The sequence below is a fragment of the Anguilla rostrata genome, chromosome 5 (assembly GCF_018555375.3).
Source record: "Anguilla rostrata isolate EN2019 chromosome 5, ASM1855537v3, whole genome shotgun sequence".
Classification (NCBI taxonomy): Eukaryota; Metazoa; Chordata; class Actinopteri; order Anguilliformes; family Anguillidae; genus Anguilla; species Anguilla rostrata.
Window position 1 is genome coordinate 2437601 of NC_057937.1, and position 14415 is coordinate 2452015.

The following is a 14415-nucleotide window of genomic DNA, read 5'->3' on the forward strand; positions in this document are numbered from 1 at the left end:
TAAATGCAGTGTGCTTTTCCTGTATACATTTTCTGTTGCCAGCCTAACTGGTTGTCATATGAACTCTTGGGTTGTGTGGTAATTTTCGTTCAAATAAAAACCACCACCTGCTTCATCAATCCGTCTGTGATGTCATCAGTTCTGCTCTTTGGTGTTGACCTTTGGCCTTAAACACATACACAGAAAAGCCAAACTTGATTCCGATCTACTAGATGGGATGTTCTTTCCCCCCCACTATGGTCCACAGGTTCTTACAAATCAGCGATTCACTACAAAGACCAACTCTTTCTGACCATCAAAGACAGCAAACTGATTAAACCTCCAACTCCTCTGCTCCAATTAGAGTAACTAGTATTTAAGCATGTGGTCTGAATTGCATGTCGAGACTGAAAATGTTTTCCCAATAGCCTTAGTAAAGGAGAGCCTATGATTCAAGCAAATGTCAAAAGTGTCCAATCAATTTCTCGAATGGATAAGTGCTCTTTGGCAAACAAAAGAAAATAAGCTATTCGTCATTTTATTGTCAGTTGATATCGATGCCATGTTGATTTCACAGTGCTTGCCATGGGCTGGCTGTTGTGTGAAAAACAAAGGGCAGCATAATAAAAAAAAAACAAGTGTGAAAAATGCACCATCGCCAAAAAGAACAAAAATAACTTTAATCCTTGTCATTTATATATTTTGGAACTAAATTTCCCCCTAAGCTAATTAACATACAGGACCTGCAAATGATTACAATTTTTTTTTTGTTGTCAACCCATAAAAAAAAAATGCACACACAAAATTGCTGGATGGAATTATGGTTTGAACTTTGGAACATTACCCTGGCAAAATGTGCCTCGTTTATGCAAAATTGCATGTGACAGGATTCTTTGGCACAAGGAAAACACAATTCTCCGCTTGCCTGCGTACGTGCGCATATGTATGTGTGTGTGTATGTGTGTGTGTGTGTGTGTGTGTGTGTTGCTGGAGCAGCTGGACGATGTGGAGTGATGTTGGGGGGTTCTCATAAATACTTTAGAGGTGTGTGCTAAGAGTGAAGCCACACGTAGAGTGCCCTGAAGTAACCCCTCCGCCCCCACAACCCCAAAAACCCCTACACAGCTGCATATGTTTCAACCACATCCCCCCCCCCCCATTTTAATAGTTTCTGCTATTCGGAACGCGCAATCGTCCTCTTGTTCTTCAGCCGTTCTAACACTTCATCACCCTCCATCAGTTCACAGATTGTAGGGTAGCGCTTGTGTCCTCCAAAGGCCTGTGTCACCGGCTATAACTGCCCCCCCCCCCCCACCCCCCCCACAGTATCACAGGACTGCTCCAGCACAGACAGCTGTCAATCAGAGGAGTTGCTCTAACGTGATGGAGAGCCATGGCAACACAAACTGTCCCTCTCCGAGTCACGATATTTGCACCTCATTTTGTTAGCCTGCAAAGCTAGTGAATATGATAGCCTGACTATGATTATAGGATTTCATTGAACCATAAAGGGAGGGGGGGATAGATCACAAAATACAATCACTCATCAGGTAGGTGTCCACCAAATCTGTCCCAGCATCACATAGTTGTCGGAGCCGGCCGTCTCCTGGCAGGACAACCGCAAAATGGCGGCCGGATACCTATATATAGAAGCGGACCGCATGCCAGTGCCAGGTCGCCAGGTTTGGTGCCCGCGCGAAACGCTGAGCCCATTCCCCTGCTGGCTCAGCTCAATCTCACCTGGTGTTTGGGGTGGGGGGGGGGGGGGGTGGGAGGAAACGCGGACAGCTGTCGTTCCTAGTGATTTCAGTAAAGCCTGTTGAATGACTGACCTTAAAACACACACACACACACACACGGGGCTCTCCAAACCATGGGCACGTGAGGGGGGGGGGGGGGGGCGGCACCCCGTATTAAACATCAAAGGAAATGCATCTCTTTTTACTGCAGCAGGTGGAGGCCATTGGCCGGGCATCTGGGCTGTGACAGAACGCTGACATGGTCTGATTCTCCGGTGGAGCTGCTGCAGTCACACTTTCGATGCCTCAAACTGGGCCGGTTCTTTTCAGTATCCTTACGGTTTCAGATCCAACTGTCTGCACCTGTGAGAGTACTGATATGTTATACTGTCAATCAAAAAATTATGCACATCGATAAGAACAAATGTGAAATTTCATAATTGGTCTTGCGTTTGCACAACCATTTTGCAATTTGCTTTTGGTTGGGCTTCCATTATTAATGTCCAGTAATCATCTATAATGGCTATGAGATGCTGGTGAGCTTCTTAGTGAGAATTGTAGTGCAAAGCTGATTGTTTGTAAAAAACAATGATAGGTCGAGTGTGTGTTGCATAACAATAACATCCCCTTATTCATCAGAGTTGATTTTTGAGGTCGTTCAATGGAAACTATTGAAATTGAATTTAACGAGAGAACAAGGCCACCATACTACTGGTATGTCTGAGGCTGGACTAGATCAGCTTGCTGTTATCACTGACTGCGATGTTCACAGGCACTAAATTTATACCATGGCAGGACTATAGACAAAAGCAGTTTGCCAATGACAGGCCATGAGTCACTGCATCTCATCACCAAGATCAAGGAATCACCGTGCTCCATCTTCCTAATCACTCTCCCACTGTGGTTTAAGCCATAGCACTGCTGAAGCTAAGCAGGAGTGGGCTTGGTTTGCATTTAGTTTGGAAAATCTGTGAGAAAAATAAGCCACTGCTGGAAGAGCTAGCTTTGATGGGCCAGTAGGGGGTGCTGTCCTGTGTGGACCAAAGAGAAATCCAATGACCAACAGGAATAGGGGCACTGTGCTACAGGAGGTGCCATGACTCTAATGCACGAGTGTCAAACTTCAGTCTTGGGGGGGCTGCAGTGTCTATCGGTTTCTAGGGTGTTCTTGGCGCAAGTGTTTTATTTAAGTCCCTGGTTGGCTGCGGAGTCCACACACCTTGGTTCTCAAGGCCTTAACTGGAAAGGAAACCAAAAACCTGCAGGCACTGCGGCCCCCCCTTGGGATTCAGTTTGACACCCCCGCTCTGATGACTCGTTAAGATCCCATGGCCGCTTTCCAAAGAGCGAGGATGTTCATCCCAGTGTCCTGGCTGCAAAACACTGGCTCTCAACATCTGGCCACCTACTCAATTCTGTGCAGTTCCAGACTCACTACGATTCTCCAGGTCATCGCCACAAAAAATGATTTCTGAGCTCTGAGTTCTCACCTAACAGACAAGGGTAAATGGATAAAATAACCATGCTGGGCTGTCTGATCCTATAGGACAAGAGACCCTCCAATAGGGTCTGTCTGTCATGGTTGGTACAGCACAATACAATATAGAAACTTGACCAAAAAAAAAAAACACCCACCCATCCAAGGGCATGCTGGTTCTCCTGCCCTAGTTGGGGGACACTGCAATGAACAGGTGAGGAAAGATATAATCACAGTTTCCAAAAAAGCAGAACAGGAAGGAAGGGAGTTTGAGCCTTTCAAGTGCTTACAGAAGTTCTCAAGGTCAGGGCTGAGAGTGAAACAAAAGCTTGGTATTGTGACAGGGCTCCTACACACTGGGGAGTTCTGTGCAGAGACCTCAACAGACCGTGTCTGTGACTGATAGGATACAAGCAAAATGTATCATTTAAAAAAAAAAAATTGCTTAGCAGGTGCCCTTACCTGGGGCAATGCACATAGTTTACCTTCAAACTTTTAATTCATTTTCAGAGGGAGATGTTCAATGGAGCCTCTCAGAAATGACCTTGCTCAGTGTTACAAGACAGGCGCCCCATATGTTTCTCACATCCGGAAGTTTCTGTTCACGAGTTCGGTTCCCAGACCTCTGCATCATACGCTCTCGATGAATATTGCATTAACGGAAACGCGCGGAGTTTAATTGCTCTTCATGCTCACATTGGCTCTCAAGCTGTCGTTTCGACGCAGAAAATGCATGAGTACGATCAGGATATTCAGCTAGAAAACGTGGGTCAGCGGCTTCACTTTCACGATGGAACAGGTCACATCGCAGAGGAGGGATGCATGGCGTGCGTCTAACTGCTGAGGCAAGACTGAGGCGCTTGGCCGCGAGAGTTGGCGATCCGACAGGCCACAGGTCCAAACGCTGTCGAATTTCTCCAGAACTGCAGAGGAAGGGGCTGCTTCGGGGTTCGTTCGGTTAAAGGAGTGGAGTCTCGTGACCTTGGATCAAATCGGGACTGTGCCAGTGCCGACTGCGCCCGGCATCTCCACGGGCGCAGTTGGTGATTGCATCAGCCAGTGTACGGGACAGTTTGATCTGTTAGGGGTCCCGCTGGTCAGTCGCCCGCAGACTGCATGTCAAAGCCGAAATTTCTTCCTACGACTCTGCCCTGCGTGAGCTTAGCTGTAGTCTACGGGGTGAAAAAGACGCAGACTGGGGACCGGTTTTGGGGGAGAGCCGCAGCCATCTACACTTTCTGGAATCGGCAGTGGGGCTCACGCATGAAGGCAGCTGTGTTTGCAGACGGTCGGGCCCTTCCAAATTATGGTGGGAAATGGGACATGCTCAGCCCCACGTCGGGCGCCAAAACTCCGGAGGAACACCTGCGACTCTTTCCCCTGGAATTAGCTTTTAATTTTTCTTCTCGTGGTTTATCGTTTTCCGTTTATTAAGACCAAACGAGAGCGCGATTAATTTCGACTGGCTTTTTTGGCTTTGGCTCGTAGGAGGAAGACGAAGAACCACCCCAAGCCAGAGCGTCTTACGACAGCGAGTTCCCGACTGTTGACATGATGTTCCTCTAATGGATTACAATCCCCCTCGGAATGCTGTTCACCACTGTCCAAATGTCAGGGCTGGAGAGACGGGGGGGCAGCGTTACCCCCCCCGAGAGGGAGGTCAGTGCGTCGAGCGGCATTACACACAGCAGCGGAGACAGCTCTCGAGTTTCACCGACCGTCCCACACACGCACTGGGGACAAGGCCCCGGCTCCGCAGTTCAAAAGAGTTTATTAAAAAAAATAAAATAAAAAAACTTGAGAAAAATGTTCTTAGCAATCGCAAAATGAACGAGCCAGCAGAGGGTGGAGGTTGGGTGGGGGGGTGGGGGGGGTGGGGGGTGTCACGGTATTGCTTCTATGCAGCATCGAGCCGCGACGTCTGGCTGTCATGTTGTGAAAAGGAAACGCTGGGCGTGTTCTTCACCGCTGTTTTTAGGCTGTAAAGACTTTGTTCTCCATTGCATCGCACTCAGCTATCATTTTGTGAGCAGCTTTGGGGAGGGGGTATTTTTTGGGGGGGGGGGGGAGGAGGAGCGGCTGTTTGCTGGGTGCTAGACAGACGCTGACAGACAGGCCTGTGTTGTCTACACCTTTGATCTGTCAACGTTTCCACCGCGAATGTGCACCAGTTGTAAAATTATCGGAAGCGAGAGCTCTAAATGCAAGCGGTTTGATTCGACGCTGAGGATCCTGTCAGATTAAGATGTTTCAAAAGTGACCCAGCGAAGGAGGAGGAACACAAACCTGCCAAGTAGCGAGAGATGACAGGAGGGGAAGATAAATAAAAGATAAAATGAAAGCAGTGCTCAGATTTGCATTTTTCTTGGTCCCTTTGTTTCAGAATTTCTGTCGTTGTGTAGCCAACCAGTGTATGAGAATGTGATAATGTGGTACCCCTACTGACCAAACACACTTTGCTAGTGGTTTATCTTGCTTTGTGTAGACATCCTTCACTCTTCCCTTGTACAAGAGTGAAAGGGAAGGGGGGGGGGGGGTGTTTCAGATCTGTTTGACAAGGGAGTATTTTTGAGCGCATTCTTGTATTTGAGAGAATAATTTCCCACAAAAAGTAAAAAATCCAGCCTGCCAAGTTCATCGAAAAAATGCAAGTATTAATTTTAGTCCGCTCAGAACTTTGAGGAAAATCCTTTATTTCAAAAGTATTACTATTCATTTTGCCAAATTCACTGGATGAAATCTTAATATTGAGGAGTAGCAATAGTTGGTCTTGGTATCAGCAGTCTCCCCAAAATGTCAAATGCAAAAACTCAACAAGGAGGCAAACTACAGCACGGGTGAACCATGACATCAGACAAGCAACTTGTTTTTAAAAACTAGGAAGCATTTTTTTCATTTTTTTAGAAGCCTTTTCAATCTGCTTGTGCTTTTCTTTCGTTCTTGTTTGCAAAAATAATGACAAACTATACACACGTTTATTTTGTCCAACCCTGAAAATGTTAGGGTGGACATTTCTCTTTATAAATATTCACGGTCGTCCCCCCTGCAGTTAGTTCTTGAGTTGAGCTCGATGTCACGCAGTGCGGGGATTGGATATTCCGGGCCAAATGGAACCAGTGCCACGAAATCCTGTAGGTCACCTTTCACATTCCAGCTGGAACAGCAGCTTGGGTGGATAAGGCCAGCTGTCAAAAATCCTTCGTCTTTTACAAACTATCCGGTGGCCTTTTTAATGCGACACGCCGACCTTTGACCTTTGAACGGCTGTGGTGAAGTTGGGGTGGTCAGCGATGGGTTTTCCTATAAGACCACCTTGTTTCCGTTGTGCTCAATGAATGGGGTGGTTGTTGTCCTTGTTTATCAAATATAGCCTCCGGATAAATAAGCTTATTTGTTATTATAAATTATAAATCCCACTGCCAGGAAATAAAACTGGTTACTGTATAAATATTAATATTGTGGCAATACAGACAGAGACATTAACTGAGCAAAATTAATCTGGAGATGTTAATCCAGTCTCAGATTTTATGGTAGCCCTGGCATAAACAGAAACACATTATCACATCACTGCAAACACTTATGCATCTGACAACACATTCCTTTACAAGTGTAGAGTTACAGAGTAGATTTGGAGCAGACGAGCAATGCAAAGAAGTCTATTTCACCTTGGCGTGCCCAATGAGTTTAATTTTAAAATACATTTCACAATATTCTTCTCGGTATAAATGTATATATACACATTTAAAAAAAATATTTCCAAATTTCAAAACCAGTTAACAGCTGAGGTTGTGGATACTGTAAAGAGTCCTTTTAGCATTGGAGTCAGCTTTGCAGAAGGAGGAAACTAGGAACTGGGTGGGGGGGGTGGGGGGGGGTTATACCACTCTCCAGCCTGTCAATCACGCTGATGTTCTGTGTGCCACAGCAGTGGTTTAAAAGGCATGATGGTGAGAAAACAATCCCGGGCGCATTTACACCTGCGATGGAACAATAGCCCCGCCCCTCGCCTTCGCCGTCTGCTCAGGTCCTGGGGGAAGGATGCAGTCACGCGATGTCTGCCGTCTTCAGCCAGAAACAGATGTGTTTCACAAGAAGAAGAGTGTGTCCTGTGTGTGTGTGTGTGTGTGTGTGTGTGTCCGTCTGTCTCCTGGTCTACCACAAGAAACACCTTGCATCCCCAGCACAAGTGAAGTGTCTATGCTGGTTCTCTCTTTTCTTTTTCCAATCAGGGAAACATCCATCCCTTCATCCATTCATACATCATCCTTTAAACTCAGGGGCAGGCCAAGCAGCTCTGGGGTGCCAGAGGTATTTCTGTCATCGCAATGTGCTCCCAGGTTGATTACCTGCAGATGTTCAGCCTGAATGTTGAGTCCCTTTGAGCGATGAAGCAGCGCATGCACACGGTCACCTGTGTTAATTGAGCTTAATAATTGACCCTGTTGTGAGGTTCCAGTCGGGCTTTTGATGGAGCGAGATCCAGAACCTGTGGGGTTTCAGGACCATGTTTGCTTACCCATTTTATAAAAATAGCTTCTTTTGCATTAACACACACACACACACACACACACAGGACAGTTCCAGGAGTCTATTAAAGCAGACACACAAAAACAGTGGACTGGGAGCACGTGTTAACTTCACCCAACCCTGCAGCTGCGTGGGTTGGGAATAAAGATAGAGAGAGAGAGTGAGAGAGGGAGTTCTGTAAAAAAAATAAAAAGCAGAGATAGTCCTGGGTGGGATGTACAGAGCCAGAACACATTGGCAGGGGACTTGGTGTGAAACTTTAATTATCCAGAAGGCGAATTCATTTTAAGCTCAAATTAGACATGAATGCTCGACATGGCATTTATGACAGAAGCTACATGTACGTCTTCACGGGGAACCTCAGGCAGCCCTGTGAGCTTCTCTGCTTCAGAGTCATTTCCTGTCCTGTCTAATTTCTGTTTTTCCTTCGTGCAGATTTCGATCTCCCAGTCGGACACTGAAGCGCACTTAATATCTCTACGCTCCTCCGCCCTCTGGCCGGCAGGCCGAGCGACCCGATAGCCCCACCTCCACAGAAGCCCCGACAGCCCCCCCTCCACAGAAGTCCTGGAATCTACACCGGTGCAGTCCAGTGAGATCTGTGAGCGAGCGAAAAGCTAACAGGACACCGTCCACCAAAAACATTTAAACCGTGGGCGAGTGTGCGAGGTCAGGTTCTAGACTGGGTCCCACTGGAAACGAGAAAGTGATAGAGCAAGAGAGTGGGCGAGAGAGTGTGAGAACGAGAGAGCGAGTGAGAGAATGACAGAGAGATAGAGAACAAGTGAGTGAGAGTCATAGAGACAGGAGGGAGACCACTAGGTTCCAGCATGGGGGGGGGGGGGCATATTACAGGATCGACTCCCCCTCAAACACACACTGCCATCAGGTGGGGGGCTAGGTTATGGGACGGATGGGAAAATAACCTGGGGTCAAGCCTCATTTAGATCTCTCTCTCCCCCCACCCCCGCCAGTCCTTAGAGGCCACTTTCCAGATCCCCACGCAGAGGGGGATTCTTTACATGTGGCAGACCCACTGGTGAAAACTGGCAACCCAGGGAGAAGAGCAGGGAAGGTGGGGGCAATTTTATCAGTGTGTTCCGAATACTTGTCTGACAAGCTGCTGACAGTGATGCCGCAATGTCATGAGTAAAAAAAAATTCTCAGGATGGCAGTGCACTCAGGATCTGAAGATAAAGTGAGGCAGAAAATCATTCTCCCCCAACATAAAAAAACAGAAGGAATACATCTATGGTCGGCCGACAGTTGAGTAGCCCTGGTGTATACCATGTGTAACTCAGCAGCACCACCTAGAGGGTCAAGTTGGTAAGAGATGCAATATAGAAAATGTGTAAGTCAGAACCATGGCCTACTCTCTCAACAAATGTATTTTAAACCCTTATTTAACATTTTGCTTGAGTTATAGTGTCAACCTTCCAAAACCACTGTGTGGATTAGTTTTAGACTTTACAGTAGTTTGGGACAGCATCTTAAGCCAGTTACACAGGTATTGAAATGAATGCTTTTCATTTTGGTTTTTATTGGTTTACATAAAGTGTAATTTCAATGACAACGTATTTAATTAACCTACAGAAAGACATGTAAGGCTGGAATGACATGAGAATTAAAGGGAAGTGTGCAATACAATCTAGCAGCATTATTTGGAATTTTAATAACGATGTAAATTAATGCCAGTAAAGTGACAAAAAAAAAGGAAAAAAATAACCATTTCTCATGAATAGATATTTGTCATGACAATATGAGAGGAATGATCTTCCAAGTGGGGACACTTTACAAACACCGCTCAAACATCAGAACTTTTCTGTGGCGGGCCGCTGGTGTTCCCTCGTCCTCTCGCACAGCCGCGGACTTTGCGGCTTCTCCATGGCAACGGCGGGCGGCTGGGGTCAGTCAGTTTTTCACATGAGCGGAGCCGGCTTTGACGGTCTTCTTCAGATGGTGGTAATTGGGCAGGATTTTCATCAGGAAGTCCAGCTGGAGGCTCTGTGGCTGTGGAGGACAGTCAGACAGGAAATGACACACCCTCCACAGCCTTCTTCATAAAAATAAATAAATAAATAAAAATCCCACCACATTTATTTCACATTACTACAAGACAACATGCATGCCATATGCTCTTCCCCTGGGCATTCCACCCACGAAACCCTGATTATGTGAGGAGTCAGGCCATCACCGACACCATTACAAAACAATCAAAAGGCTTTGCTCTCCAAAAAACACCAAGGCTGCTAGCCATATGGAGCGCAGCCATCTTTACAGCCAATATATCAAGGATCACAAAGGAAATAAGGCTGTGGCTTTACTGCGCTACCCCTGACATTTAAGCCAAGATGTAATCTTGTGATTGCCTTACTTTTATTGTCAAATAAACTAAGCTAAAAACTAAAGGCTGAATTCAAATCAACATTTGTCCTCAACTTTAACGATTAAAGGCAAGACTTCACAGTCACTAATTCTAACTGAGTTTGAGAAGAGCGCTGGCATTTACTTATAAATAAAAGTTAAGGACAAATGTTGATGGCTCCAACCCCATTTTGGAGTTCACGAGCCTGGTCCGTCCAATCGCTGAGCTGGTTTTCAGAGCGACCCCGATCGCGACCCGATCGCGACCCGACCGCGGAAGGGACTTGGGCTACCTGCGGCTTCTCGGTCTGCACCCAGCGCATGCAGTTCGACCCGTAGATGACCGTGTTCTCAGGGATGACCTCACAAGTGTTCACCTGGCAACAGGCTCCAACGATACAGCCATTGGTCAGGATGACATTCCGGCCCACCACGGCTGTGGAGAGAGAGACGGGCCGTCACCAGAGCAACACTGGTATCACAGCAACGCCACGCCTCACCGTTAGTCTGTGTGTGTGTGTGTGTGTGTGTGTGTGTGTGTGTGTGTGTGTATGTGTATGTGTGTGTGTGGTCAACAGACAAAAACCTCTGCAACACACTCCACTAACCTGCCAAGACCCCAAACCATTTCACACCCCCCCATGTTCTCTATTAAATACGCTGGGTATTTACTGAAGCATGGCAGGTTTAGTGGACTGCTTGAGGTACACTGAAGGTTCATTGTAAGTAGCTCTCCATAAGATGCATACGAATATAACGCGATGTAATTGCAGAGATTAGCGTGTGCACCTTTAAACCAAATTGACTTGGTGGCAACAGGGACATTTATTCAGCAGTGGATGCTTAAGTGCAGGCATGACTCCAGGACCCTACTGTACATTTCATTATTCAATAACCCGTCATACCTTTTGACTCTATGACGTTGTTGTCGCCAATCTTCAGGGCCTGGGATTCTATGATCATCATTTAAGGGACTGTACACTTATCCATGGTGAATACAATAAAATTCAGTGTACTGTAAATCAGGGGGAAGTGCCACAGTACACAATCCCAGTCAATGGACAGCTACGCAACTTTCCCGGCATCTTGGCCCTTTCCCATCAGTGGTCAAAGACTGTTCCTAATGTTAGGAGCGGGGGGAGTGTCAATCAACAGAGACTATTATCCACAATGCAATGGGGGAGTACTAAAAGGATACCGCATCCAACTTCAAAGACGTTGTTGGTTCCAATTGTCATCGTCTTGGGTTCCGTGCCCTCTGCGTCAGGCATTATGTTCTCGGGGTACCTGACGGTACAAATCGCGGTGTTTCAACACGCGGGGGAAAAAATGTCCCTGGAAAGTTAATAGTAAAGGACTAAGGCGCATGACGTCAGCATCAGATAATTCCTCACCCGTTAATGATAAGCGCTTGCTCTTCGATAAGATTGCCCTCTCCGATGACAATGGGCCCTGCCTCGGCTACGATGCGAGCTTTGGGATGCACCACTGTCCTTGGACCTGCCGAGGTAAAGGGTTCTAGCTACAAATGTCATACCATTAAACATACGATGCTTAAATTTAACTCGACATAGATAACGGTAAGAGATAAACGACAAAAGCGCGATCTAGTTGGCAACGTGTCCATGTGTTTACGTTACATGACACATTAAAGAGGAGAGTGGAAGGGTATGCTGGTTATTTTATGAATGCTGTCATATGAGATCACAAACAGTTAGCTGGGTGGTTCAGTTATCAAAGTCTTACCTATAGTCACATCCCCTCTTATCTCGCTTTCGACGCAGACCACAGCTCCAGCTGCGAATTTAGCACCGCTGTATGAGAATAATTAAGTTTATGAACCGCATTTTATCACCGAATAACGCACGCTAGATAGCATAAATACGTAAGTATAGCTAACATGCAAACTTGGCTGCTGTGGTGGGTGTAGCCGCCAGAGCATCTTGACAGATAGTGTGTCAGAATTAGAAAACCATTTTACACTAACGACAACATTCGCACAAATTCGAGTAGTCACCATTTTGCATTTGTGCAATTGTGCGAATTATGGAAATATAAACATCGATAGCATCACGACATCGTTTGGTTACCTTTTTTGGACCATTTGTTTGGCACTAATATCCGCCATCTTGATAAGGATTATAGTGTAGCATCGATACTCGATTTGACTCCCTGTGAAGGAGAGGAGAGGACGCTAATATACGGTCTATGAATAAAACGACTGTCTGCTGCCACCTGCTGTAAGCCAGTGGTAGTGAATAAAGACAGTCGTGTGCGACACTCAAAAAGATGTGCATCGCAAAGATGGCTTTAAACGTTATTGATTAATTGGACGAACAATGTTTTGAAGAGTATGTACACGTACAAAAATAGTCTCAGTTTATTATGGAAAAGCAACGGTTCTGTCACGCACACACACACATAAATTTAATATTCACACATATAATAAGATATCCTGTCAAATTTATTTTCTGTACACAGATTGTCTATCCTCCTCCTAATGGATTTTGCCAAGCCCGTTGACATCACTCACAGCTAAAATGAGCACAAACATCATTACATTTAAATCTAAGTGGGTGACAGTCGGAGACCAAATGCTTGGTAAATGAAACCGACAAGCCTCTTCCACTGAGAGCCAACACTACAGATTAACTTGAAATGCTTGCTTTTGTATTTGTGCGCACGCGTGCACACACACACACACACACACACACACACATTCTCCCCCCCACCCCCCCTTCACGAGGCAGGGTTGCAGCAGCGTAACTTGTTGGAAACATCAGTCAGCTTCAAATATGACAAGTCATTCAGATTAAAATCTTCGTCTGGCACAGATCCTGCCCTTTTATATTGAGTTTTAAAATATCAACAAGGCTCCTGAACAGAGGGTAGAGGACTCAAACCTCTCCATCGCAAGGCCCCCTAAAACAAGTAACGTGTGTCAGAGGACCCCCCCATCTCAATACTATGGTTAATAAATATAGACATTTAATCAGCACCGGTTTACAGCACAAAATAGTGTGCTGTATCAGTTTACAGCCTAGTGGTTGTGGTATCCACCTTGCATGTAGGTCTAACAGGTTGTAGAGCTGAATTGTAGGTGTGGCACTTTAAACCCTTACTTTAACCACTAAGGGCTGCCCTTCATATATGCACAATACCCACAAAAGGCCCCCTACTTAGCGTACAACTGCTGAACTACTGTTTGAAATATGACCCCCCCAGCCCGCGTAACCTCATAATCGCCCAGAGGGAAAATGGAGGGGAAGGCAGATGAAATTGCTCAGGGGTGACGCTGAAGGTAGGCTTCATTCAATGCCCATCAGTATAATAATTAGTTCTTACTGCAGAAACTAAAGGAATGTTCTTGCGCATAGGAATTTTCCAGGCACGCAAATAGGCCAGTGTAAATATATAAATTTCAAAGGCCTCTGCATTCAAGCTCCAGGTTTGCCCGACATGGTAGAGGCTGGATGAAAATTAGGTTCACGGGTGGCGGGGTTGTCACGGTAATGCTTTGTTCTGCCCGTTTGAAATGAAGCAGGTGACAGCATCTGTGCCCATGGCCCCCCGCCGCAGCACCTGACCGCAAATAATGGCAGTTTTTTTGGGGGGTGGCGGGGGGGGGGGGGGGGGTGGTTAAACGCGACATGCCAAGCTCCCAGCGGAGTTTTTTTGGGGGCTGAGCCAGGGGAACTCACCACGGTCATTTCACGCCCGGAGCCGCGTGCATCTGCTCCGATGTTTGGGAATATTACCTCGCTCGATTCCGCGGCACGCCTCCCTCCCGATGCCAACGCCGTCTCGAGATCCGAGATCCGAGCGCCCCGCGATTGTAAACACCCGCGGAATTGCTCCACGGCAACAACAGCTGGTCTGAATTTAAACCGAGTCGACATTTCGCTCAGAGGAAGAAAAAAAAAAACCTCCGTGTTTAAAATGGGAGATGTGTATATACGGGCTCTGTGGTCTGAAATGAAGATGTGCCTGGTTGGCTGCCAACGCATTATGAGTTCGGGTTAAAATGGACAAACAGCAGCTCCATCATACCCGAGGCCAAAATGGTGTGGTCTGCCATTTATTACCCACCCCCCCCCATTAAAAAAAAAAAAATTGGTCCTTCGTTCCATAAAACACATGCATACAATGCCAAATCTGTGCACAGAAACTTTAGATCATTGTTTCAGGGATAAATGCTTTAACAGCTATGCAATGCAATCAATTTCTCTGTGTTAGTATCAATGTTTTTTAACTTTCATATTTGAGTTATCACAAAATGGCGTTGGCTCAAATCAGCAGAAGCACTCATGGACCTGGTTAGTCCCCCCT

At 46.3% G+C, this 14415-nt stretch overlaps 1 protein-coding gene across 1 annotated transcript; it reads right to left on the minus strand.

Annotated features, from left to right (window-relative positions):
• Window positions 1–9232: 9232 nt before the first annotated feature.
• On the minus strand, window positions 9233–13912 carry LOC135254444 (dynactin subunit 6-like). Its single transcript, XM_064334588.1, has 8 exons — window positions 13788–13912; window positions 12177–12258; window positions 11833–11900; window positions 11481–11586; window positions 11285–11373; window positions 10992–11039; window positions 10380–10522; window positions 9233–9732 (listed from the first exon to the last, which is right to left on the minus strand). Exons 2-8 carry the CDS (start codon window positions 12212–12214, stop codon window positions 9634–9636), a joined length of 591 nt encoding a protein of 196 aa, XP_064190658.1. The 5' UTR covers window positions 12215–12258; window positions 13788–13912; the 3' UTR covers window positions 9233–9633.
• Between the last annotated feature and the right edge of the window lie 503 nt (window positions 13913–14415).